This window comes from Lactuca serriola, chromosome 4, assembly GCF_051521515.1.
Source record: "Lactuca serriola cultivar US96UC23 chromosome 4, Lser_US96UC23_V15, whole genome shotgun sequence".
Lineage (NCBI taxonomy): Eukaryota > Viridiplantae > Streptophyta > Magnoliopsida > Asterales > Asteraceae > Lactuca > Lactuca serriola.
Genome location: NC_136411.1, coordinates 73193623 through 73217910, shown reverse-complemented (window position 1 = coordinate 73217910; position 24288 = coordinate 73193623). Strand labels below are relative to the sequence as shown.

Here is a 24288-nt window from a genome sequence, read left to right as displayed (position 1 = left end):
TTGCATCTATCGACTGAACAAAGTAACTTTCGAAGTGGACTGGGAAGGAATGCGAATAGGTATTTCAATTGTTGGACTAAATGAATAGGCAAGAATAAAAATAATAATAAATGAAAAGTATAATATTTTTACCCATTCTACAAAGGGTTATGGGACAAATTAAACTGGATCCACTTTTGGGGATCAAAAATGTTACAAAAGTTAGGATTAACGACATCCACAATCCAAGTTGTATAGTGCCTATTATTGAATAAGTTTTCAATGTAGCATGGGTGACACAGTGGCGGAACCAGAATAAAATTTTAGGGGTAGCACTTTTTTCGCGTAAGACCTAAAGATGGACCTCTTACACTCAATTGGAAGAACTCCGTTTTTTTGCTTCGATAATATTTGCTACTAATTATACAAACAATGTAGCTTCATGGCTAATAGTGTCAATACCAAAAGTTTATGGCTTAGTAACATGAAGGGTAAAATGGTATTTTTAGCACAGGGATCACAAGGCAATGCTTATTTGGAGCTTTGATGTAGAAAGGAGAGCATATGATATTTGAAGAGAGTGGAACTAGTTTAGAAAGCATCTAAGTTCAAAGATTAATCCTTATGTGTAGAATGAAATAGGTTCCATATCTTTATGTTAGAGACTTAGAGTGGTTTTCATAAGGTTATCTTTGTAATTTAATTTTCACCAAAAAAACAAATCATGCAACGTTTTATTCAAAACCTAGTTTGATATTATGTTTTTGTAAATAATAGAAAAAGAAGAATTTACTAAGGACTAAACGATAGGAAACCCACTTTTCCAAAATACTTGTAAACAACTCTTTAAACTGAAAGAAAAATATATATTTCAAATCAATCCCTCATTAAAGACTTTTAAATCATATATCAAAATACATATTACCAAGTTGACTTGAGTATAAAATCAAATGGTTGTTTTCCTTGCCAAAAATACCTCTTATACATGACCTTATTCACACTTTAGTTAACCAACATATAAAAATAAAGATACATGAGCAAATTATGCAGTGTGGCATCTATATAGTTAATATTTTTAGATTACAACAAACCATCAGATACAAAGTTCCCTAAACAAGAATTTTAAAATTAAAACTTTAAAAGCAACATCTATGAAAATGGATTCGGCCAATTTTACTAATATACATTGCTTGTTCTTCCATTCCATTTCATGTCTTTTTTGTGAACGGCAAGACCAAAGATTTATTGATAAGAGGATAGCGAGAAGATAGAGTTACATCCAATTGATACAAACTCTTTTCGAGTCAGTACACCACTTTTGCTAGTTGACATTAGCACCAATTTTTTTCTCTAATTTTTAACCAATTAAAGATTGAGATTTGAACATCACTAGAAATATCCTTACTACTTCTAGTGATAGAGTTAAAGATGTGATCGTTCATGTAGCTTCATATTACCCACATTTTATCCATGATAATAATCTTTGTCACCTGCTGATTGATTTTGATGCCACTCGAACTCGCAACAAGGAAATTATCCAAGGAGATACATATGTTTGGCATATCAAAACACCATTTGCGTATTATAGATCTCACCTCCACAACCAAAGGAAAATCACAAAAATAAATTTTCCTCCGACTCGAGCTTAGAGGAGCAGATAGGATAGAGGTTATTGCTCATAACGATCTTTTTTTTCCAAGTTTAGACGTGTTGGCATCCGTCCAAACAAGCATGCCAAAAGAAGATGTCGACTTTACAAAGAGCAATACTTTGTCATATCGTGTTAGTGAGGTTTTGATCTAGAAATATTCCATCGATGGTATCTTTGAAATGAGAAACCGTGTATGTATCTTTGTCATTTCCCAGCCATTGCCATCTTTTGTTTTGCACAGAAAACAACAAAACAAGGTCAATGTTGAAACGAGAAAGGTGTAGGTGTAGATGGCTAATTTTTCCCCAAATTCCTCCTCTAAATGCCATGGATCAAGTGGTTCCAAGTCTTCCTGCAGTTTTTCCAAAGCGATTCATCATCATTCCTGAAGCGCCACCACCACTTTGCAAGTAATGCAAGGTTTAAAGCATGGAGGCTTTCGATTCCAAGACCTCCTTTATCCCTCGTGTTAAGAGCCTTCTTCCATGTAACTCATGTGATTTTCTTGTTGTCATCAGTCTCACCCCAAAAAGAACTTATTGCGGATGCTTTTGAGCTTGTTGATAACCTTAATAAGGGCTTTAAAGATGAAGAATAAGTAGTTGCCAAGGCTTCTAAGAACACTCTTACATAATGTTAATCTACCACCAAAAGAGAGATTATTAGCTTTCCAAATAGAGTGTTTCGATTGGAATTTGACAATAAGAGAAGACCAACTAGAAGATTTGTTCATATTATCACCCACTTTTATACCTAGATAGGAAAACGGGTGATGGTCGGTGTAACGCCCGGGTTTCAGGGCTAAGCATTTTTGTCAATGTAATAGTCTAGGTCAACTCTTGTAACTCTTTTTGAAGTAATAAAGAGGAAATATTTGAGTATTATGTGAATTATGTGTGTTTATGTGTTTATTATTTAATTATAAGTGTATAAATAATAAAAATAAGCGTCAAAATTAAAGTATAAGATAATCCCGATATCTCTACATAAAGTTGTAGAATATGTCTCAAGGTTTCCGTACATATAAAGAATGCCGAAATCCGAGTTATAACGAAGAAGTTATGACCCGTCGAAGTTTTACGGTAAAACCGGCACGGCACCGGGAAGCGTAAATAGTGAATTTACGATAGAACAAGATTTAGCCTTAGCAATCTAAACGAAAGTCGTAGAATATGTTAAACTAAGAACATCGATAAAAAGAACGCCCAAATCTGACTTCGTATGAAGAAGTTATGATTTTTCGAAGTTTCGGAATAGCAGTGTACAACCCGAAATTCGAATATTAGATCGAGCGGTTTTTAGCCGACACGACCTGAACGAGAATCGAAGATCTCGTTAAGAGTAGCGTAACGAGAAAAAGATGGGTGAAAACGGATGTCGGATGAAGAAGTTATGAGGATTTAACGGACCAATCGTGTCCCGGCCCGTTAATAATATAAAATTTAAAATCGAGCCAAAATTAGCCGACGAAGTCTAAACGAAAGTTGTAGAGTACGTTCCCACCTTCGCGTGGATATAAAGAACGTCGAAAACGGAGGTCGTACGCGAAAGTTACAAATTTTTAAAGTTGAAGTGTGAAAATGCGAAGTCTGTTGCGAGGCTGATGACGTGGCTGCATCTGGGCCGCCCATCGCTGATGAAGGAACGCGCTTCGGATGATGACACCTGCCCTCGCTGAACGCTCCGCGTCCGAAGCCAGTACGCCCCGCGTACCCTCGCCCTTATCTCTTCCGGAGTGCTAGCCAGCTGGTCCGAGGTGGCGCTCCTATCCGATGACTACGCCCCGCGTAGGTCCGAGGTACGCCCAGCGTACCGAGGCCTCGCAGGGCTATAAAAAGGGGCCGATTTTCCTTCATTTCTCACACCTTTTTCACTTCTCTCTCTAACTTCTTTCTCTCTCTACAACCCCAAAACACCTCTAAACCCTAGTTAAGCCCCTTAGCACCCTAGGGAAGCCCCGAGGCTCTCGGAGTCCCGAGAAAAAGGAGTTTTTCGGTTTCGAAACGTTGCTCCAATCAAGTCCCGGTTCTCGATAAAATTCGCTGTAAGTGTGCTACGCTTACGCAATTTTTAATATAGCTTTCAAATAATTATAGGAATGTTATTAGGTCCTTAAAATAATTATTTGGGCTATTATTATGAGTTATATCGAGTATTAATAACGCTTAATAATACTCGAACTAATTAATTTGTCACGGTTATCGTTAAACTAAACCCTAGTGGTATCGATACTAGGTTTTATCGAAGGAATATCGTTTTGAGAGTATCGAAGCGCTGTCCGAGTGCTGAGTCACCACCTAACCAGGTGAGTGCATAGTTACTTTCAGCTTACACATAGATATGAAGTATTTTATAAATTACGTGCTATGTGTGCATATTATCTGATTACTTGCTATCTATGCTGGATGAACGTTGTTATACATGTTTTCAATGATTTAAACTGTATATGTATTTTATATCTACGAAAATGTTGGGGTAAAACATGGGTAGATGTAATAGGTGATGTGTGATAAAATGATGAGAGGCCTCGATGTTGATGTTGTTGTTTCTGTCATCTAGCGGAGTATGGATGACGACCACGGACTCTTCTAGACAGTCCAGTGGAACACTAGCAGGCTCGCAACCTGTAGGTGGTTGTGAACGACGTGTTCACCGGTGTACTCCATCCCCCACATGGTTGCCTTTAGGACATTTATTGCTGAGGAATCCCCTTAGCAGTAGTGTCCGTCCCGATGATGATCCTTAGGCTAGGTCCCTTATGATAGGTGTTTAGGGACGTAAAGTGAGGATAACGGGAACGGGTAATCGGGTTATTGTTGATCGATGAAATTAATAAACTTATTTATTGTGGGTTGAAAACCCTATGTGCTCACCAGGCTCCCAAGCCTGACCCACTCAGTTTTATGTATTACAGGTAGTGGCGCATGAGCATAGGTGTGATGTTTTGGACGAGGGATTACGGATATAGGCCTGTAGATATGAAATAATGTAGTAAGGCTTATATTGTACTGTTTATGCTTTTGATCTGTACGAACATGACATCCCAAGTCTTTTAATGAAATACATTTCTATGGAAATGCTTTTGATAAATCTTTATCATATATTTGTTTTGGGACAAATTCCGCAACACTTTCATTTAAAATGTAACTCTGATTTTTAAACAAAGCATAAACAAACCGGTCTTTTCTGGCCGTGATTTTGGGGATGTCACAGTTGGTATCAGAGCATTAGTTTAAGCGAACTAGGAATTTGTAGGATTTCGAGACTTAAACTTAGAATGTTAAGCGATGATTGTGAGGTGTGAGCACTAGCTTATTTTAGGAATGGTGCCTAAAATGCTTTTATGTGCTAAATGCTTTGTGCATGATATGTTGTTATTTGTTCGGATCTATGGTCTGTTGCCGACCGGATCTAGAAACCTTATGTGTTTAGGATTCTAAACGTACGACTACGATATTAGAACTAGCATGTAAACGTTTCGGAGTGATAAGGACGATTTAAACGTCTATCCTAAATAAAGATCTAAATTCACCTTATTCGGTGTATAGATCAAGATGGAAAGGACTCGTAGCGGAAACGTGAACGCGAATGGAGATAGGAACCAACCCCCAGTGGTTCAACAAATACCTGTTGCACCTGAGCCAGTCACGATGGCCGGAGTGCAAGCGATGATCCAGGCTATGTTGGATCGTCAAATGGAGGAAACTAGACGTTTGCTCCAGCAAAATCGAGAGGAAGGCACTATTCAGATCGAACAGCCCGAGTTGAACGAAGGGCAGACTGAGGAAGGAGACTACAGTGGAACTGTTGGTCAAGTCAACCAACCAATAGTTCAAGAAAATAACCAAGATGACGGATTCGAGAGAAATGGATGCAAGTACAAGGATTTTCAGACTTGCAAGCCATCGACTTTCACGGGAAAGGAAGATCCAATCGGAGTCATGGATTGGATCTCAGAGATGGAGTTAGCTTTCATGACATGCGGTTGCAGAGGGAAGCTACAGACCACGTTTGCAGTGCGTCAGTTTCGAGGAGGCGCTGTACGTTGGTGGAATACTTTGGGGAAGACTTTAAGCCCCAACAAACCCCTGGAACTGACATGGGCAGAATTTCTGGTACAATTCAAACGAAAGTACTGCTCAGCTCAAAACCTGCTCGAGCTAGAGAACCAGTTTCTAACCCTAAAGAAGGGGAGTATGTCAATCGATGAATACACGAACAACTTCACAGAAAAGATGGAATTTGCCTTGCGTCTTGTTCCGGACGAGCTGACGAAAATTGATAAGTACGCAAAAGGATTACCATGGGAGTACGCGGTGCCAGTGCGTCAGGCACCTACTTTGGAGGCAGCTATCCGGGCTGCCAAGTCTGTGGAGGATATGATTAAGGGAAGAGCTGCCAGCAAAGTCGAGGTTGGCGAGAAAAGGAAATTTGACGGATCCTCAAGGTCCGGTAAGAAAGGTAGATTCTCGAAGTTTGGTTCGATAGGAGGAGGATCAAAAGCGAAGTGGTGTGACAAGTGCAAGAAGAAGCACTCTGGGAAGTGTGAAGGAGGGGTCACTTGTTACAAATGTGGAAAGCCTGGGCACTATGCCAATGAATGCACGTTCACTAAGAAGGTCTGTTATGAGTGCAACGAGGAGGGGCACATTTCAAGGGATTGCCCGAAGAAGAAGGAGACAGGAAGACCCAACATACCATCGAAGCCGAAGGCGAGAGCCTTCCAGATGACGCTCGAGGCTGCAAAGGAGGCAGCAGACGTCGCTTCAGGTACCTTTCTTGTAAATGGTTTGCCTGCAAATATACTATTTGATTCCGGAGCCAACTACTCCTTTGTGTCGCATAAATTTGGTGGGAAATTAGCATTGCCTGTAGAAAAACTAGATAATGCCCTGATTGTAGAAGTTGTCAGTGGCAAATTCGTACCTGTTAGTAATCGTATTAGGAACATCGTCATTGACCTAAACAGAAACGAATTCGATGAAGAGCTATTACCCATAGAGTTAAATGGTTTCGACATCGTTTTGGGTATGGATTGGCTTAGCGCCAACGATGCTGAGATTCAATGCCGAAAGAAGATATTAAAGGTAAACCCACCCGGAAAGGAATCATTTATGGTGTACGGGGACAAACGCAGAGTGAATTCTGGAATCATCTCCCTGATGAAAGCCAGGAAATGTTTGTCCAAAGGATGCGCATCGTACTTGGCATTCGTAATCGATGCTAAGAAAGAAAAGAAAGAGGTGCAGAATATACCGGTTGTGTGTGATTATCCGGAAGTCTTTCCCGAAGATCTTCCCGGATTACCACCTGATAGACAAGTGGAGTTCCGTATAGACTTGTTACCAGGAACAACACCGATAGCAAAGGCACCTTACCGATTAGCACCGATGGAGATGAAGGAGCTCATGACGCAACTTCAGGAGCTGTTGGACAACGGTTTTATTCGACCTAGTTCATCACCCTGGGGAGCTCCGGTGTTATTCGTAAAGAAGAAGGACGGAAGCATGAGGATGTGCATAGACCACCGAGAGCTGAATAAGGCAACGGTGAAGAACAAGTATCCATTGCCAAGGATTGATGACCTATTCGATCAGCTGCAAGGTTCGAGCTACTTCTCAAAGATCGATCTTAGGTCAGGATATCATCAGCTAAAGGTGAGAAAGCAGGATATTGAGAAGACTGCATTCAGAACGAGATATGGACACTACGAGTTCTTGGTTATGTCATTCGGGCTAACCAATGCTCCCGCAGCATTCATGGATTTGATGAATAGGGTTTGTAAACCATTCCTCGATAAATCCGTGATAGTGTTCATCGACGACATTCTCATCTACTCAAAAAGCCAAGAGGAGCATGGAAAGCATCTACGGGAAGTATTAGAAGTGTTGAAGAAGGAGAAGCTTTTTGCAAAGTTCTCCAAATGCGACTTTTGGATACGGGAAGTCCAATTCTTGGGTCATGTTGTTAACCATGAGGGAATAATGGTTGACCCCGCAAAGATCGAGGCTGTAATGAAGTGGGAACGCCCAAAGAGTCCCACGGAAATTCGAAGCTTTCTAGGATTAGCCGGATATTATCGACGATTTATCCAAGGCTTTTCTTCGATAGCTGCTCCATTAACAGCTTTGACTCATAAAGGAGCTACGTATACGTGGAGTGAGAAACACGATGAGGCATTCGAGAAGCTAAAGAAGAAGTTATGTGAAGCACCGATACTTTCTCTACCCGATGGAGTCGAAGATTTCGCGGTTTATAGTGACACTTCTGGAGTCGGGTTGGGTTGTGTTTTGACCCAAAGAGAAAAGGTGATAGCATACGCATCTCGACAATTGAAAGAGCACGAAAAGAACTACCCCACTCATGATCTGGAGTTGGCAGCGGTAGTTTTTGCCTTAAAGATATGGAGGCATTACCTCTACGGCACGAAGTGCAAGCTCTTCACTGATCATAAGAGTCTCCAGTATCTCTTTAATCAGAAGGAGTTGAACATGAGGCAACGACGCTGGCTAGAACTTCTCAAGGACTACGACTGTGAGATACTTTACCACCCAGGTAACGCAAATATTGTTGCTGATGCTCTCAGTCGGAAAGTCAATCTGGAAAGGAAAAGGCCAAGAGCGTTAAGAATTGAAGTCGTTTCGACGATTGTCGAAAGTATCAGGAAAGCTCAAGAAGAAGCCTTAGAGAAAAATGACCGAAAGGAAGAACGTTTGGGAAGAACGTTAGTGTTCGGTACAAACAGTCGAGGACTGAAGGTATTCCAAGATCGAATTTGGGTACCTAAGACGGGAAGAATAAGAGATCTTCTGATGGAAGAAGCACACAAGACCATGTACTCGATTCATCCCGGTAGCACTAAAATGTATAGGGACCTAAAACCCTACTACTGGTGGTCGACGATGAAGCTCGATGTTGCGAAGTATGTGGCCGAGTGCGTAACATGTGCGAGGGTTAAGGCACAACATCAGAAACCGTATGGGAGTTTAGAACCTTTACCCGTACCCATGGGTAAATGGGAAGACATCACCATGGATTTTGTGACTAAACTGCCCAGGACGAAGAACGGTCACGACATGATTTGGGTAGTCGTGGATCGTTTCACCAAGAGTGCACACTTCATAGCAGCCAACGAGAAGTGGTCTATGGATAAGCTCGCAAATGCTTACGTGAAGGAAATTGTAAGACTTCACGGTGTCCCTCTTACGATTGTATCAGATCGTGATAGTCGTTTCACGTCAAGGTTTTGGAGGAGTCTACAAGAGGAGTTAGGTACAAAGTTGTGTTTGAGTACTGCTTATCATCCGCAAACTGATGGTCAGAGCGAAAGAACAATTCAGACGCTGGAAGATATGCTGAGAGCATGTACCCTCGAATTCCAAGGGAATTGGGACGAGCACTTACCTCTGGTAGAATTCTCCTACAACAATAGTTTTCACTCGAGCATCAAGATGGCACCTTACCAAGCCTTGTATGGACAAAAGTGTCGTACGCCGTCTTGTTGGCTTGAAGCCGGAGAGAAGCAGTTTATGGGCCCCGAGATAGTCCATGAGACTGCTGAGAAGTTGAAGGTGATTAGGGAAAGAATGTTAGCAGCTCAGGATCGTCAGAAGAGCTATGCTGACAAGAAAAGACGACCGATAACCTTCGAGGTTGGGGATTCCGTTCTACTTAAAGTCTCACCATGGAAGGGACTTATACGATTTGGGAAACGAGGAAAGTTGAGTCCAAGGTTTATTGGACCGTTCAAAGTTCTTCAGAAGATTGGGAACCAAGCTTACAAGCTGGAATTGCCCGAAGAACTCAATGGTATTCATAACACTTTCCATGTGTGTTATTTGAGGAAATTCACGGGAGATGTTCCCGACATAATTCCAATCTCAGAGTTAAGGATGGATGAGAATAAAAGGCTGATCGAAGAGCCTGAGGCAATTGTTGACCGTAAGACTAAGAAGTTACGACGCAAGATGGTCGACTTGGTGCTAGTCCGATGGAAACATTCGAATGGGCCGAATCTCACTTGGGAAACAGAGGATGACATGATGAGTCGCTATCCACATCTGTTTGCTGATGCATGATTCCGGGACGGAATCATCCTAAGGGGGAGAGAATTGTAACGCCCGGGTTTCAAGGCTAAGCATTTTTGTCAATGTAATAGTCTAGGTCAACTCTTGTAACTCTTTTTGAAGTAATAAAGAGGAAATATTTGAGTATTATGTGAATTATGTGTGTTTATGTGTTTATTATTTAATTATAAGTGTATAAATAATAAAAATAAGCGTCAAAATTAAAGTATAAGATAATCCCGATATCTCTACATAAAGTTGTAGAATATGTCTCAAGGTTTCCGTACATATAAAGAATGCCGAAATCCGAGTTATACGGTAAAACCGGCACGGCACCGGGAAGCGTAAATAGTGAATTTACGATAGAACAAGATTTAGCCTTAGCAATCTAAACGAAAGTCGTAGAATATGTTAAACTAAGAACATCGATAAAAAGAACGCCCAAATCTGACTTCGTATGAAGAAGTTATGATTTTTCGAAGTTTCGGAATAGCAGTGTACAACCCGAAATTCGAATATTAGATCGAGCGGTTTTTAGCCGACACGACCTGAACGAGAATCGAAGATCTTGTTAAGAGTAGCGTAACGAGAAAAAGATGGGTGAAAACGGATGTCGGATGAAGAAGTTATGAGGATTTAACGGACCAATCGTGTCCCGGCCCGTTAATAATATAAAATTTAAAATCGAGCCAAAATTAGCCGACGAAGTCTAAACGAAAGTTGTAGAGTACGTTCCCACCTTCGCGTGGATATAAAGAACGTCGAAAACGGAGGTCGTACGCGAAAGTTACAAATTTTTAAAGTTGAAGTGTGAAAATGCGAAGTCTGTTGCGAGGCTGATGACGTGGCTGCATCTGGGCCGCCCATCGCTGATGAAGGAACGCGCTTCGGATGATGACACCTGCCCTCGCTGAACGCTCCGCGTCCGAAGCCAGTACGCCCCGCGTACCCTCGCCCTTATCTCTTCCGGAGTGCTAGCCAGCTGGTCCGAGGTGGCGCTCCTATCCGATGACTACGCCCCGCGTAGGTCCGAGGTACGCCCAGCGTACCGAGGCCTCGCAGGGCTATAAAAAGGGGCCGATTTTCCTTCATTTCTCACACCTTTTTCACTTCTCTCTCTAACTTCTTTCTCTCTCTACAACCCCAAAACACCTCTAAACCCTAGTTAAGCCCCTTAGCACCCTAGGGAAGCCCCGAGGCTCTCGGAGTCCCGAGAAAAAGGAGTTTTTCGGTTTCGAAACGTTGCTCCAATCAAGTCCCGGTTCTCGATAAAATTCGCTGTAAGTGTGCTACGCTTACGCAATTTTTAATATAGCTTTCAAATAATTATAGGAATGTTATTAGGTCCTTAAAATAATTATTTGGGCTATTATTATGAGTTATATCGAGTATTAATAACGCTTAATAATACTCGGACTAATTAATTTGTCACGGTTATCGTTAAACTAAACCCTAGTGGTATCGATACTAGGTTTTATCGAAGGAATATCGTTTTGAGAGTATCGAAGCGCTGTCCGAGTGCTGAGTCACCACCTAACCAGGTGAGTGCATAGTTACTTTCAGCTTACACATAGATATGAAGTATTTTATAAATTACGTGCTATGTGTGCATATTATCTGATTACTTGCTATCTATGCTGGATGAACGTTGTTATACATGTTTTCAATGATTTAAACTGTATATGTATTTTATATCTACGAAAATGTTGGGGTAAAACATGGGTAGATGTAATAGGTGATGTGTGATAAAATGATGAGAGGCCTCGATGTTGATGTTGTTGTTTCTGTCATCTAGCAGAGTATGGATGACGACCACGGACTCTTCTAGACAGTCCAGTGGAACACTAGCAGGCTCGCAACCTGTAGGTGGTTGTGAACGACGTGTTCACCGGTGTACTCCATCCCCCACATGGTTGCCTTTAGGACATTTATTGCTGAGGAATCCCCTTAGCAGTAGTGTCCGTCCCGATGATGATCCTTAGGCTAGGTCCCTTATGATAGGTGTTTAGGGACGTAAAGTGAGGATAACGGGAACGGGTAATCGGGTTATTGTTGATCGATGAAATTAATAAACTTATTTATTGTGGGTTGAAAACCCTATGTGCTCACCAGGCTCCCAAGCCTGACCCACTCAGTTTTATGTATTACAGGTAGTGGCGCATGAGCATAGGTGTGATGTTTTGGACGAGGGATTACGGATATAGGCCTGTAGATATGAAATAATGTAGTAAGGCTTATATTGTACTGTTTATGCTTTTGATCTGTACGAACATGACATCCCAAGTCTTTTAATGAAATACATTTCTATGGAAATGCTTTTGATAAATCTTTATCATATATTTGTTTTGGGACAAATTCCGCAACACTTTCATTTAAAATGTAACTCTGATTTTTAAACAAAGCATAAACAAACCGGTCTTTTCTGGCCGTGATTTTGGGGATGTCACAGTCGGCCCCACAGTTAAGCCAGTTGGCTATAGTGTTGATCTTCGAATCAAGAACGTCAATGCCTATGGCCTTGCTCTTGGCAAGGTTGACTCTAAGACCTGACACAGGGTGGAAGCAGCTCAAGATACGGATGAGATTAAGATAATTTTCTTTGGATCACTCCCCAAGAAACATATCATCGGCTGCATGTTGAAGCACTAACAAAGTCAGACCGATATTAGGAAGGGTAACCCCCTTGAAAATGTTTTTGTCAATAGCCTCGTTAATAGAAACTGAAAGACCTTCTATCGCGATAATGAACAAGAACGACGAAATAGGGTCACCTTGTCGGACTCCCCTTTGAATGGAAAATTGCTTGGTAGGGTTTCCGTTGACAAGAACAAAAACCCTAGCGGAGGATATGCACCCAAAAATCCAAGATCTCCATTTTTCTCCAAACCCCATAAGGCACATCATGTTATCCAAAAAAGACCAGTTGAGACTATCAAAGGCCATATCAAAGTCAACCTTATAGATGAACAACTTTCTCTTCCACTTCTTTGCCCATATGATCGCCTTGTTAACCACTTACGGACAATCAAGAATGTTTCTATTGCATATGTAAGTCGATTGTTTGTCACTAACAACCGTGCCTATGACTCTTTTGAGTCTTTCCGAGAGAAATTTGGAAATAATCTTAGTAATGCACCCGATGAGGTTTATAGGTCAACAATCCGAAAGATTCTACGTGTCAGACACCTTAGGCACAAGAGTAATAAATGACTAGTTTAATTCTTTTGAATCATATGTGCTCTTATTATAAACAAATAAACATATATTTGAACCATATAACCCATATTGATCAATTTACCCCTCTAGATAAAACAAAAGGATTAAATCCTCACATACCGCAATTAAGTACCATTTCTGAAGAAAATTATTGACTGAACTTATACCTAATATTTTTTAAAAATTAAATCATTTAAGCGAGACATTTCATAAGTATATACTTCCAATTTGGGAAAAGAAACACGAAATTGAACTACAATACAACAAGACTTGAAGTTCACGTACTGGAGGTGGGTGTCGATTTCACATACCGAGGTCAAGGGAAATGCGTTGATTTCATATTCAAATTTCACATTTTTTTGTATATGAGGTGAGGAGCATCGGAGATGAGGAATCACAGGGACTCAAGGAGATAGTGGCGTCACAAGTGAGGCATTACAAGAGGTGGTTCCAAGGTGGAGAGCACCAATAGAAGGGACGATCGATTCTAGGGGTTGCACTCTTTTTTCAAATGTTGCACCCATGGATAAAAAAATTATGGAGAAATTTTACCCTACCTGGAAAATGTTGAGGGGTGGCATAGGCTATCCTGGGTTGCTAGCTAGGTCCACCATTAGGGTGATATAGAATGAAGTTGCATGGTCATTCAACTATTCAATAGAGGTTTAATAGAGAACATAAAATGATGATTATGATTGAATATGTGTTTAATGAGTTGAAGGTGTTAAACATAAAATTAAAAAGAACTATAAAATTCAATGCATTTTGTATCCCGGATGTTCTATGGACCAAAAGGTTAAAAAAAATGTAAGAGAAGTAATCCATAATGGCAAAAAGGTAGAAGAAATTTGTTACTTTTATAAATAAAAGTGTGAAATCATCTTAAAAATTCTTTTCTAGCAAAAAATGAAAGAGTCGCCCCATGAGGGTCAATATCCCTCAATCCCCCGGGTTTAGCGATCAGCCATAATTTACCATCTTCGTTAACCCTCTCACCCTCCTTGAAATTTTCTAGGCCTTTCTCTCTCTTTCTGGAATCGCATCATAACGCGGATCCTCCTCTCTATCTCTAAAAAGGGTATTTCGCTTCACTCTTTCTTACCTTTTCTCTCGAATCCTCTCTAAACTTGTTATCATAATCACTAGGTAAATCACCATGCCCTTCGTTTTCTACCTGCAATTAAGTCTGAATTTAATTCATTAGTTTTTAAAAACTCATTTTTACTGTAAATGATTGCGATAGTTGTTATTCTTTCTTGATTTCACCAATTTGATCCATTTCATTCTTTTACTCGTCACTGATTTATAAAGAATAATCGTATTTCTTTCAATAATCAAAGTCTGACTCTAATTCATCCATTTATATATGCCTGTATGATATGGTATTCATAGTTTAATAATTCTTAACAATGGTTATTTGTTACGTATATTAATCATTTTAATAACTATTCAATCCGATATCTAAAGAGATCTATTAATCTTTTTTAGGGTAGACATGATTGATCAAGCACATCACCCAAGTGTTTCCCAGAAGCTAGCAGCTGGGAGTCTTCTAGGATCAAGCATGTCACAGTTCCATGCTTGCGAGAATGGTTTACAGCAACCACACATGTTTCGTAGGCATTTCCATAACCAAACCTACACAAACGCCGCCTTTCAGCACCCCATGCACCCGCGAACTCAATTCCCTGTTGTCCCAAAATCATCTTCTATTTGCGTTCAAGCCCCAGCAGAAAAAGGTTTTACAGGATTCGCCATTGATTTCCTCATGGGTGGAGTTTCTGCAGCCGTATCAAAAACTGCTGCAGCTCCAATCGAACGTGTCAAGCTTTTGATTCAGAATCAAGATGAGATGATTAAGGCCGGTAGGTTATCTGAACCATATAAAGGCATTGGTGATTGTTTTGGTCGAACAATCAAGGATGAAGGTTTTGCTTCATTGTGGAGAGGAAACACAGCTAATGTCATTCGTTATTTCCCAACTCAGGTTAACAATTAACAAAGTTTTTTTATGGTTGATTACTAATCCGTACATAGATAATATTGTTTTGAAAAATCCAGGCATTGAACTTTGCATTCAAAGATTACTTTAAGAGGCTTTTCAACTTCAGAAAAGATAGAGATGGTTACTGGAAATGGTTCGCGGGTAACTTGGCATCGGGAGGTGCAGCTGGTGCTTCTTCTCTCTTTTTTGTTTATTCGCTTGATTATGCGAGAACCCGTTTGGCAAATGATTCTAAGGCTGCAAAGAAGGGTGGAGGGAGGCAGTTTAATGGTTTGGTTGATGTCTACAAGAAGACATTAGCAACCGATGGTATTGGTGGCCTTTATCGAGGGTTTACTATTTCGTGTGTTGGAATTATCGTCTATCGTGGTTTGTACTTTGGGTTGTATGATTCTTTGAAGCCCGTCATTCTCACAGGAAAATTGCAGGTAACTAGGGTTTCTTTTGGGTTAAATGCAAGAAATAACAACATAGTTTTTTTTTTAATTTTTTTTTAATAATCAACCCTTTTTCACTTTCAATGGAAACATCAGCTTCCTTTACCTATTTCACGATTTTAGTTCAATACATATCGATTGAAGACAAACGGGCAACAAGCTGCGCCGCTAGTCTTTTCTGGACAACATAGTTTTATCGTATCTGTTTTAATAAGCATTGATAACTTTCTATAAAAGAGTTATTTTACAAGTAACCCATAAGTGGGCCCACATCACCCTGGACATGTAAGATATGGATCATGTACATGTTATGGCTAGCATGAGAGCTCAGTGCCCAACCCACATTGACCAGAGCCCTTGACCATTTCTTAAAGTGTAGCACCCTTGAAACAATGGTGTTACATACTTTTGTTTATTACCATATTATTATAACATTATACTTAATTTTTTTTTATCAAATTATAGCAATATCTGCAATTGTGGGTCATGTTTTTATTGGTATTTTTGTAGGATATATACTTTGTTATAATATCTAAATTTTATTTCTTCTTATCAAAACATTTTTTATTATAAAAAATCTATCAAAAATAGCTAATACCATTCAAATATAAAACACTTTTTACAACTCGCTATTATTAAAATATAAGGTTCTTAAGAAAAAGATTGAAACTCAAAGTTATGGTTGTGTAATTTTTGAAAATAATTAAAAATACAATATTGTAATAAAAAAAAATTCCATTTTCAGGATAGTTTCTTTGCTAGCTTTGCACTGGGTTGGGTGATCACAAACGGTGCTGGACTTGCATCGTATCCAATTGACACAGTACGTAGAAGAATGATGATGACATCTGGTGAAGCAGTCAAGTACAAGGGTTCCATGGATGCATTGACTCAGATCATGAAAAACGAGGGCGCAAAGTCTCTATTTAAGGGTGCTGGTGCCAACATTCTCCGAGCCATCGCAGGTGCTGGTGTGCTCTCTGGTTATGACAAATTGCAGCTGCTCGTCCTTGGAAAGAAGTACGGATCAGGTGGTGCTTAAATGAAGATAGCTTTTTTTCCTCTATATATGGTGACGAAAAGCTTACGATTTTTTAATGATTTTTTTTCCTTTTTTTTATTATAATAGTCTTAATAATAATGGGTGGCTTTCAGTATTTGACCGCCGATTCTGATTTTCTATTTTGATACATATATCTTGTACTACCTGATTTTATGGTGTGGTTATTGCACAGCTGTGGTGTCATTGTGTCCCCAAAATTGCTTACACGGTTGAAATCATGATTTGATGTAGCTCTAAATTAGGGTTTTACCTTGTCTCTTTGAAGTTAGAAACCACAAAAAGTTTTATGTACATATTTCAAATACTTAATTTAAAACATCTAGGTGCTTATACAAACATATAATACTATAGCGGAAAATATAATTATAATCAAGTCATGGAATATTGACATTATTATGACACTAGTTGATACACTGCTACTACTAGTCTACTAATACATGAAACAAGAGGATAAAATACATATCTTATTGAATCGTTGCTATCTTCAATTGCGTAGTTAACAATAGAAAAATATCAAATACCTGTATATCAAGAATTGATGCAAATGTGTCTTTCAGTTGAAGGTTAAAAGTTTAAGCTTTCGATTAAATGTAAAACTTTAAAAATAGAATAATATATTTTTCGGTTAATCTTTCCAAAAAAAAAAATACAATAGGTCAAATAATTAAAGCCTTTTGCATAACAGAGAACATAAACTTTAATCACACACCACTAACCATCAAAAGCATCCTTCTTAAAACATGGAATAAATATCATGCAAATGTAAGCTTATGTTTAACGAGTCTATGCGTTTGTTTTATTAAAATCTATATAAATTTGTCATAAAACATGTTGAATAAAATCAAGACACACATTAAAGTTATCAACATATTATAAATATGGTCACTACCGAAAACACTATCATAAACATTTCATGTTAACGGTGCCAAATGACCTACAATGGTATTACATACGATTGATCCATAATCATATGATTGGTCCAAAATGCATCATTATAACATTTCATACCATGACACGTATTCCCATGCCATGATATCGGATGTAAGTAGGGCCAACCTATATATTCGAATGGTGAGAATAGATCATCAAATGAGTCATTTTAAGGTTAAAAGGAGTGGTGTTAAACTCACCAAGATCCAACTCAGTCAAACAACCCTCCACCTCAAAGGATTATAAAGTTGGGGAAAGAGGAGGAGTGGGGTGTCGAGTGAACAAGAAAAAGAGAGACTATCTCTCCCCTACAAGCAATTCTTGAGTTGGCTTGTCGAACTCGGCATGCCAAGCTCGGTGGCCGGTGTTTGCCAAAATGACATATATGTGAGCTAAACTTCAATTTCCATGTAACCACATAATGTACATGTATACCTATGATCATTCATTTATATTTCATATTTATAAATATAACATCACTTTAATATGCTTCCATAAATAACGTATTCCTTATAAATAAGGAAAAAGTTAATAAATGTAATTCTTAAACATAAAGAATATCACAAATTTTCATCATAATATCTAAAACTATCACATTATATATACTTCATAAACTTTCAAAATACTATATTTACACAAATTAGTATATTAAACGATTTTAATAACTTCAAAAGTACTATTAATAACTAAATCTTTTGTTGAGAATTCTTTTTGACATGACGTGGACATGCATGCATATACCTTTCTTTGTGTCCGACACATTTAAATGGTGACAATTGTCTCACTTGGAAGCATCATTAGTTCACTAATGTATTAAAAGGAAGGGAGCTGATCATGTATTTTAAAGGCAGTGGGATACAATAAAATCAATGTAAAATCCAAAAAATCTTCTTAAATTTTAACTTTTCAAAGATGTAACGCCCGTAGGTCCAAGCTAGTCAATTTAGAGATAATAGGGGTCGAAAACGACTTTTTGACAAAATATTATTTAGAATAAATAATATTAACCAAGTTGTAGAATACGTCTCAAGGGTTCCGTACATATAAAGAACGTTGAAATCCGAGTTATAACGAAGAAGTTATGGTCCGTCGAAGTTTTACGGCAAAACCGACACGACACCGGGAGACGTAAATAGTGAATTTATGATGGAGGACTTTTTAGCCTTAGAAATATAAACAAAAGTTTTAGTATACATTAAACCAAGAACATACCAAAAAAAAGAACGCCCAAATCTAACTTTGTATGAGGAAGCTATGAATTTTCTAAGATTTGGCTTAGCAGTGCACAGCCCGAAACTCGAATTTTAGATCGAGCGGTTTTTGGCCTACATGACCTAAATGAGAATTGAAGATCTCATTAATAGGAACTCAACGGTAAAAATACAGACGAAAACAGAGTCCGTATGTAGAAGTTATGAATTTTACGCGGACATTAAACAGTATAATCTTCTCGTACTGTTAAATTTAAGACCGGTCGAGAATTAGACGACGGAGTCAAAACGAAAGTTGTAGATCTTATTTTTACCTACGCGTGGATATAAAGAATGTCAAAAGTGGATCTTGTATGTGAAAGTTACGGATTTTAGAAGTCGGAAGTGGCTGTGCGAAAATGGGTGATGTGGCACAATCTTGGCCATTTCTTTCTCCCTAAGTTTTGTCCCTAGATGGTGACATGTGGCACCAAGTTCAGCCATTTTGCACCCTATAAATAGAACCTCTCCCACCCTCATTTTCTTCACACATTTCCCATTCTTTCTTCTCTTTACTCTCTCTCTCTCTCTCTAGAACCTCTCTCTAGCCCCGAAACCCCCCGAAAAGCCTAGGGAACCTCCCTAGCACGAGACGAAAGCCCCGGAGTGCTCGACGGCTCCGAGAAGAAGAGCTTTTCGGCTCGGGAACGCTGCTTCAAGCAAAGCCCGGTTTTCTGTAAAACCCGCTGTAAATGAGCTACGCCTACGTTATTTTTAATATAGCTTTTATCTAATTATAGTAACGTCATTAGGAACTTATAATAAGTACTTGGACTATTATTATGGGTTATATAAGTATTGTTTAACGCTTATATAATAATGATAATAGCTAGACTATTAATTAGTCTCGGCGAATAATAGACTAAACTCTAGTGGTAATAATACTAGGTTTCGTCGAAGGAAATTATTTTTTTAAGAAGCGAAGCGCTGTTTGAGTTCGGAATCACCACCTTTTCAAGTGAGTGCATGGTCCCTTTCATCTTACACATAGATATGAAGTATTTTATATAAACTACGTATTATGTGTGCATATTATCTGTATACTTGCTATCTATGCTGGATGAACGATTTTATACAAGTTTTATATGATTTAAACTGTATATGTATTTATATCTACGTAATATGTTGGGTAAAACATGGGTAGATGAAATATGATTTGGATGATGAGTTAATAGGTGATATAGACCATGAGGTAAGGGTGAGAGGTGGACGATGTGAGAAGCCTTGTTCCCAAATGTTGGCCCCGTCATCTAGCAGAGTATGGATGACAACCACGAACTATTCTAGACAGTCCAGTGGAACACTAGCAGGATCGCAACTTGTAGTTATTGTGAACGATGTGTTCACCGGTGTACTCTAAAAACCCATTGACATGTATTGCGAGTGGACTCTCGAAAACGATACTGTCAATAAACGAGATAACCCTAGCAGCTGTGCTCGAAGGACAATACTGGTAGCTGCGCCTCACATAGAATGTCACAATTCTGGCAGTTGCGCCTAAGTGACAGAACTAGCAGCTGTGCTTGACAGATGTGTCATTGACAACGATGGAATTCGTACCTATTCCTTAGGATAATCCCTAGGAATGAATGAACGAGAAATAGTTGATTCTTAGAGTAGATCCTTAAGAATAAATAAGATAATGGGGATCAGTAATTGGGTTAATTGTTTGATGATTAAACATAATAATATTATTGTGGGTTGAAAATCATATGTACTCACCAGGTTTCCCAATCTAACCCACTCAGTTTATTTGTATCACAGGTGTCGATATAAAGTTACATTACACTGAGAGATTAAGGAGATATAGATCACTAGTGTAAATGAATGTAAGATCTGTTTATGCTTATGTTTATGTTGTAACACCCCCCTCTGGCACGTATCACAATATTGTCCGCTTTGGGCCACTCGGCACGAGGACTTCCCAGGGGGTCACCCATCCTGGTACTACTCCCGCCCGAGCACGCTTAACTACAGAGTTCTTATGGGATCTGCTGCCCTCACGGCTTTAAAACGCGTTGTGATAGGGAAGGTATCCACACCCTTTATAAGGAATGCTTAGTTCTCCTTCCCAGCTGATGTGGGATCATATCTAACCCACTTTCACCCCCCCCCCCATTATAGGGTTCGACGTCCCCGTCGAACACATCGACCCGTGCAACTCGGCGAGTCTGTTGAAGGTTGTCCTGGACTCGGCGAGTCTGTTCTTGGACTCGGCGAGTCAGGTCGCGAAACCCCAAACCCTTCGAGTTGAGACTCGAATCAGTGAGTCGAATGGAGACTCGGTGAGTTGGACAGGTCAGGACTCGGTAATCGGTAGACTCGGCGAGTCATGGACTGACTCGGCGAGTCGAGTCGCGAATAGAAGGACTCTGAGCATATGAACTCGGCGAGTCAATAGGGTGACTCGGCGAGTAGGGTTGACCTGGAAGGTTGACTTTGACCAGGACTTTGACTTTGACCAGAGTTGACTTGGTTGTCTTTCGGGGGTCAGTTAGACTCAGTGTTGCTTTGACATTGAAGCTCGGGGAGCGAGTGGAGCAGGAATTCAGAGAGTTGTCGGGCAGCAGCTAGTGGGTTCATCAGCCAGTTCAACCAGTGCAGGTGAGTTTCCCTTTGTATGAATGGGTCTACGGCCACAATGCCGGCCCATGTAGTTATGAGTAGAAGACCCGGGGGTTAGCCCTAGGCACAGTATGCTAATATGATATTCGGGACGAGGTCCAATGATAGAGGGCGGGTGCCCAAGGAATGGTTTATGTGATAGTTTATACTTGTTGTCTATATGATACTTGTATGTGCCTGGTAGGGAGGTGAGTGTCGGCGAGGTCCCGTATCTCACCAATAGCAGAGTGTGGATGGTGTTCCACATCTCAGTAGCAGCAGAGCAGGGGCGAGGCCCAAGTTAGGGAAGGAGTGAGGGTGGGCTGGGCCCGTACCTCACTATCAACAGGATTATGGACGGGGTTCCATGACTCATCAATAGCAGGACAAGGGCGGGGCCCCGAGCTAGGCGAGGCCTTAGGACAAGATCCGTTAGTATGTGTTTAGCTTATGTGATGTGATGTGATATGTTTATGTGCTATTATATGTTAGTGGGCGAGGCCCTGTGACAGGCGAGGCCTAAGTGAAACAGATTTGTATCCGAGCGGGGCTCGAAGCCAGGCAGGGCCTGGAGCGACGGGGCCTTTGTAGCGGGCGAGGCCCGAGTTAGGGGGCGAGGCCCAGGATAGCGGGTGTGGCCCAGTATGTGCAGTATGTGTTTATGCATGGTATGTGGTAGGGTGGGAAACTCACTAAGCTTCGTGCACTACTAGAAAAACAGCCTTTTACGACGCTCATTGCGCGTCGTAAAAGGCTCAGACGACGCACAAATGCGCGTCAAGGAAGGCCCTGTCATAAAGAGAGACGACGCGCATTTACGACGCTCAATTACGACGCTTGTTTACGACACGCAATGCGTATCAAGGAAGGCCCTGTCATAAAGGAAGACGACACGCATTCGCGTGTCGTAACCTTACGACGCGCGTGTTAATGATACGCAATGCGTATCAAGAAAACCCCTGTCAAGAAAGGTCATGTCATAAATGAAGATGACACATATTTTTGCGTATCGTAAATTTAAATGTTTAAAAAAAATAAATTTATATATTTATTAATTTTTAATTTAAATTTGCATTTAATTTCTCATAATAGAAATAAAATACCAAATACAAAAAATACAATCCATTGCATAATATAAAATAAAATTTCATACTCAAAAAATAAAATAAATTGCACAAATTATAATGCCATACAAAGAATCATTCAAATGTTAAACAAAAATAATACATTGCTAATAACTTGGTGACACCTGGATTGTTTTCAGCAGCCTAAGAACTTGCAATTGCTCCAGTGTCTCGTATGGATTCCAAGGCTACAATCTATTAAAAAAAATCTCTTAACAAATTTTAAACAAAGAAAAAAACACAATATTAAAAGTTTAAACGCAAGAATTAGCAACTAGTTTCATTTACCTATCCATAGTTTCAGTTTATAGTAATCAAAATAAAATAATAAAGAAAAAAAAATTGAGAAGAACTTACAGCTTCTACCATCAAACAATGAGTCAGCACTAGCTTCAATTACTTGATATGTTCCAGAAATAATGTCCATAATAAGTGTAGCCATTTGAGACATGAGGACCATAGGGTAAACTCCCAATTCCATCAGTTCTTTGGCTCTTTTCACAGTTTCAGATGTGTTTGATGACATTGCTAACTCCAGAAGTTCCAATAAATTCTCATCAAAGACAACTCCTACCTACAATCAACTCCAAAAGAATCAGTAAAAAGTTTGAATAAAAAGTTACAAGGATCAAGAAACCAGTAGATTAGATACTTACAAGTTCATTTCCAGCCTCTAAAGCGTCTTCATCTTTTTCATTACTTTGATTTACATCATCACCATGTGCATTTTCTTCCATCACTATATCAGCAATATGTAGCCCTAGCCCATGCTCCTCTTTATGTTATCTAAATCATCCTGAACATTCAATATAACAATTGTAAGACAAAAGGAGAAATGTATATTTGAAAATACTGTGAGATGTGATTTTTTTAATGTTATCAATCCATAAATTAAGCGCAACAAATATGTTATCATCCTGAACATGTCACCAATTAATAAAAAATACGCACCTGTAGTCAGGCCTCTGTGATGAACTTTAGTTGTGATTCAGGCTGGCATTGCTTGTCACTCAGCTTCTCAAGCTACAAAAACAAATTTTAGATGTATTTGTTACATATTTAATAAAAAAACTAGAAGACGTATAAAATATACAAAAAATGACATACATGTGTGCTTTGCACTTGCTGAAGATCTGCCAGGGCCTTTTGTCTAGATTGTAGAGCAGAAAACAATAATTATCACTTTAGTCAAAATGTGAGCTGAAGTAAAAATGTGTACTGAAGTAAAAAAAAAAAAAAAAAAAAAAAAAAAAAAAAAAAAAAAAAAACTTTGAATTTCCTCCCAAAGAATCCTGAAATCAAGCAATCTACTATATTAGTATTACATGCCAAAGTTTTTTTTATAGGAAAAAAAGATGTTGGAATGACAATCAAGGATAAATATATCTTCAGTCATCAAATCATCCTGGCTGAAGTTGTATATCTCAGTGACCTGCATCAATGATATAATTAATTTATTAAATTTGGTTAAAATGGGTAATAAAAGAAATTCATATGAAAGAGAAAGTTGACCTTGAGATCTCCTAAACCAGCAAAGTTTCAGAAAAAAAAAATAATAAAAAAATTAGTATTTGTGTTGGGTTGTTGGCAAGTAACCAAAAGAATTGAATCCAACATAAAATTTGGTGTTTGTTAAAACCTTTTGAAAATGTGCATGTGAAAAATGGGGATCACTTTCATCATCTCTAGCAATTTTCTGACTTGGGTATTTAGATTTTCCACCTAAAATTTCCCAAAATTGTTTGGATTCTAAACCCTCCTTTTGTAATTTGGACTGCATATTTGGCTGCAAGTATTGTGCATAAAAGTAAATCATAAAAGTAATAAGAAGTCGACTTTTTTCTAAAATGGGTTGCTTGGGTTTGATTTAAAGATGCGAGTTTTGGGAAAGAGATGAATTGAAATGGGTTAGTTGACTAGGTCGTTCGATGTGGCATTGGAAGTTATGTTGTGGGTTTGTTGA

General features: G+C 39.2%; 1 protein-coding gene across 3 annotated transcripts; it reads left to right on the top strand.

Moving 5' to 3' along the window:
* The first annotated feature begins 13890 nt into the window (after positions 1 to 13890).
* On the top strand, positions 13891 to 16637 carry LOC145101896 (ADP/ATP translocase 1, mitochondrial-like). Of its 3 annotated transcripts, none has more exons than XM_079039201.1 (4): positions 13891 to 13990; positions 14401 to 14899; positions 14974 to 15345; positions 16100 to 16637. In XM_079039201.1, exons 2-4 carry the CDS (start codon positions 14408 to 14410, stop codon positions 16394 to 16396), a joined length of 1161 nt encoding a protein of 386 aa, XP_078895327.1. In that variant the 5' UTR covers positions 13891 to 13990; positions 14401 to 14407; the 3' UTR covers positions 16397 to 16637. The 3 variants fall into 3 exon arrangements, with proteins under 3 accessions (XP_078895327.1, XP_078895326.1, XP_078895328.1); XM_079039200.1 differs by having other exon boundaries at positions 13975 to 14058; XM_079039202.1 differs by lacking the exon at positions 13891 to 13990 and adding an exon at positions 14024 to 14058 and having other exon boundaries at positions 14406 to 14899.
* Positions 16638 to 24288: the final 7651 nt, after the last annotated feature.

What these genes read in the sequence shown, in the direction of transcription:
- LOC145101896 (XM_079039201.1), top strand. Translation starts at nt 14,408, where the DNA reads ATGATTGATCAAGCACATCACCCAAGTGTTTCCCAGAAGCTAGCAGCT. An exon ending in TTCGTTATTTCCCAACTCAG is followed by an intron (nt 14,900 to 14,973) that starts GTTAACAATTAA and finishes TGAAAAATCCAG; the next exon opens with GCATTGAACTTTGCATTCAA. An exon ending in TTCTCACAGGAAAATTGCAG is followed by an intron (nt 15,346 to 16,099) that starts GTAACTAGGGTT and finishes TTCCATTTTCAG; the next exon opens with GATAGTTTCTTTGCTAGCTT.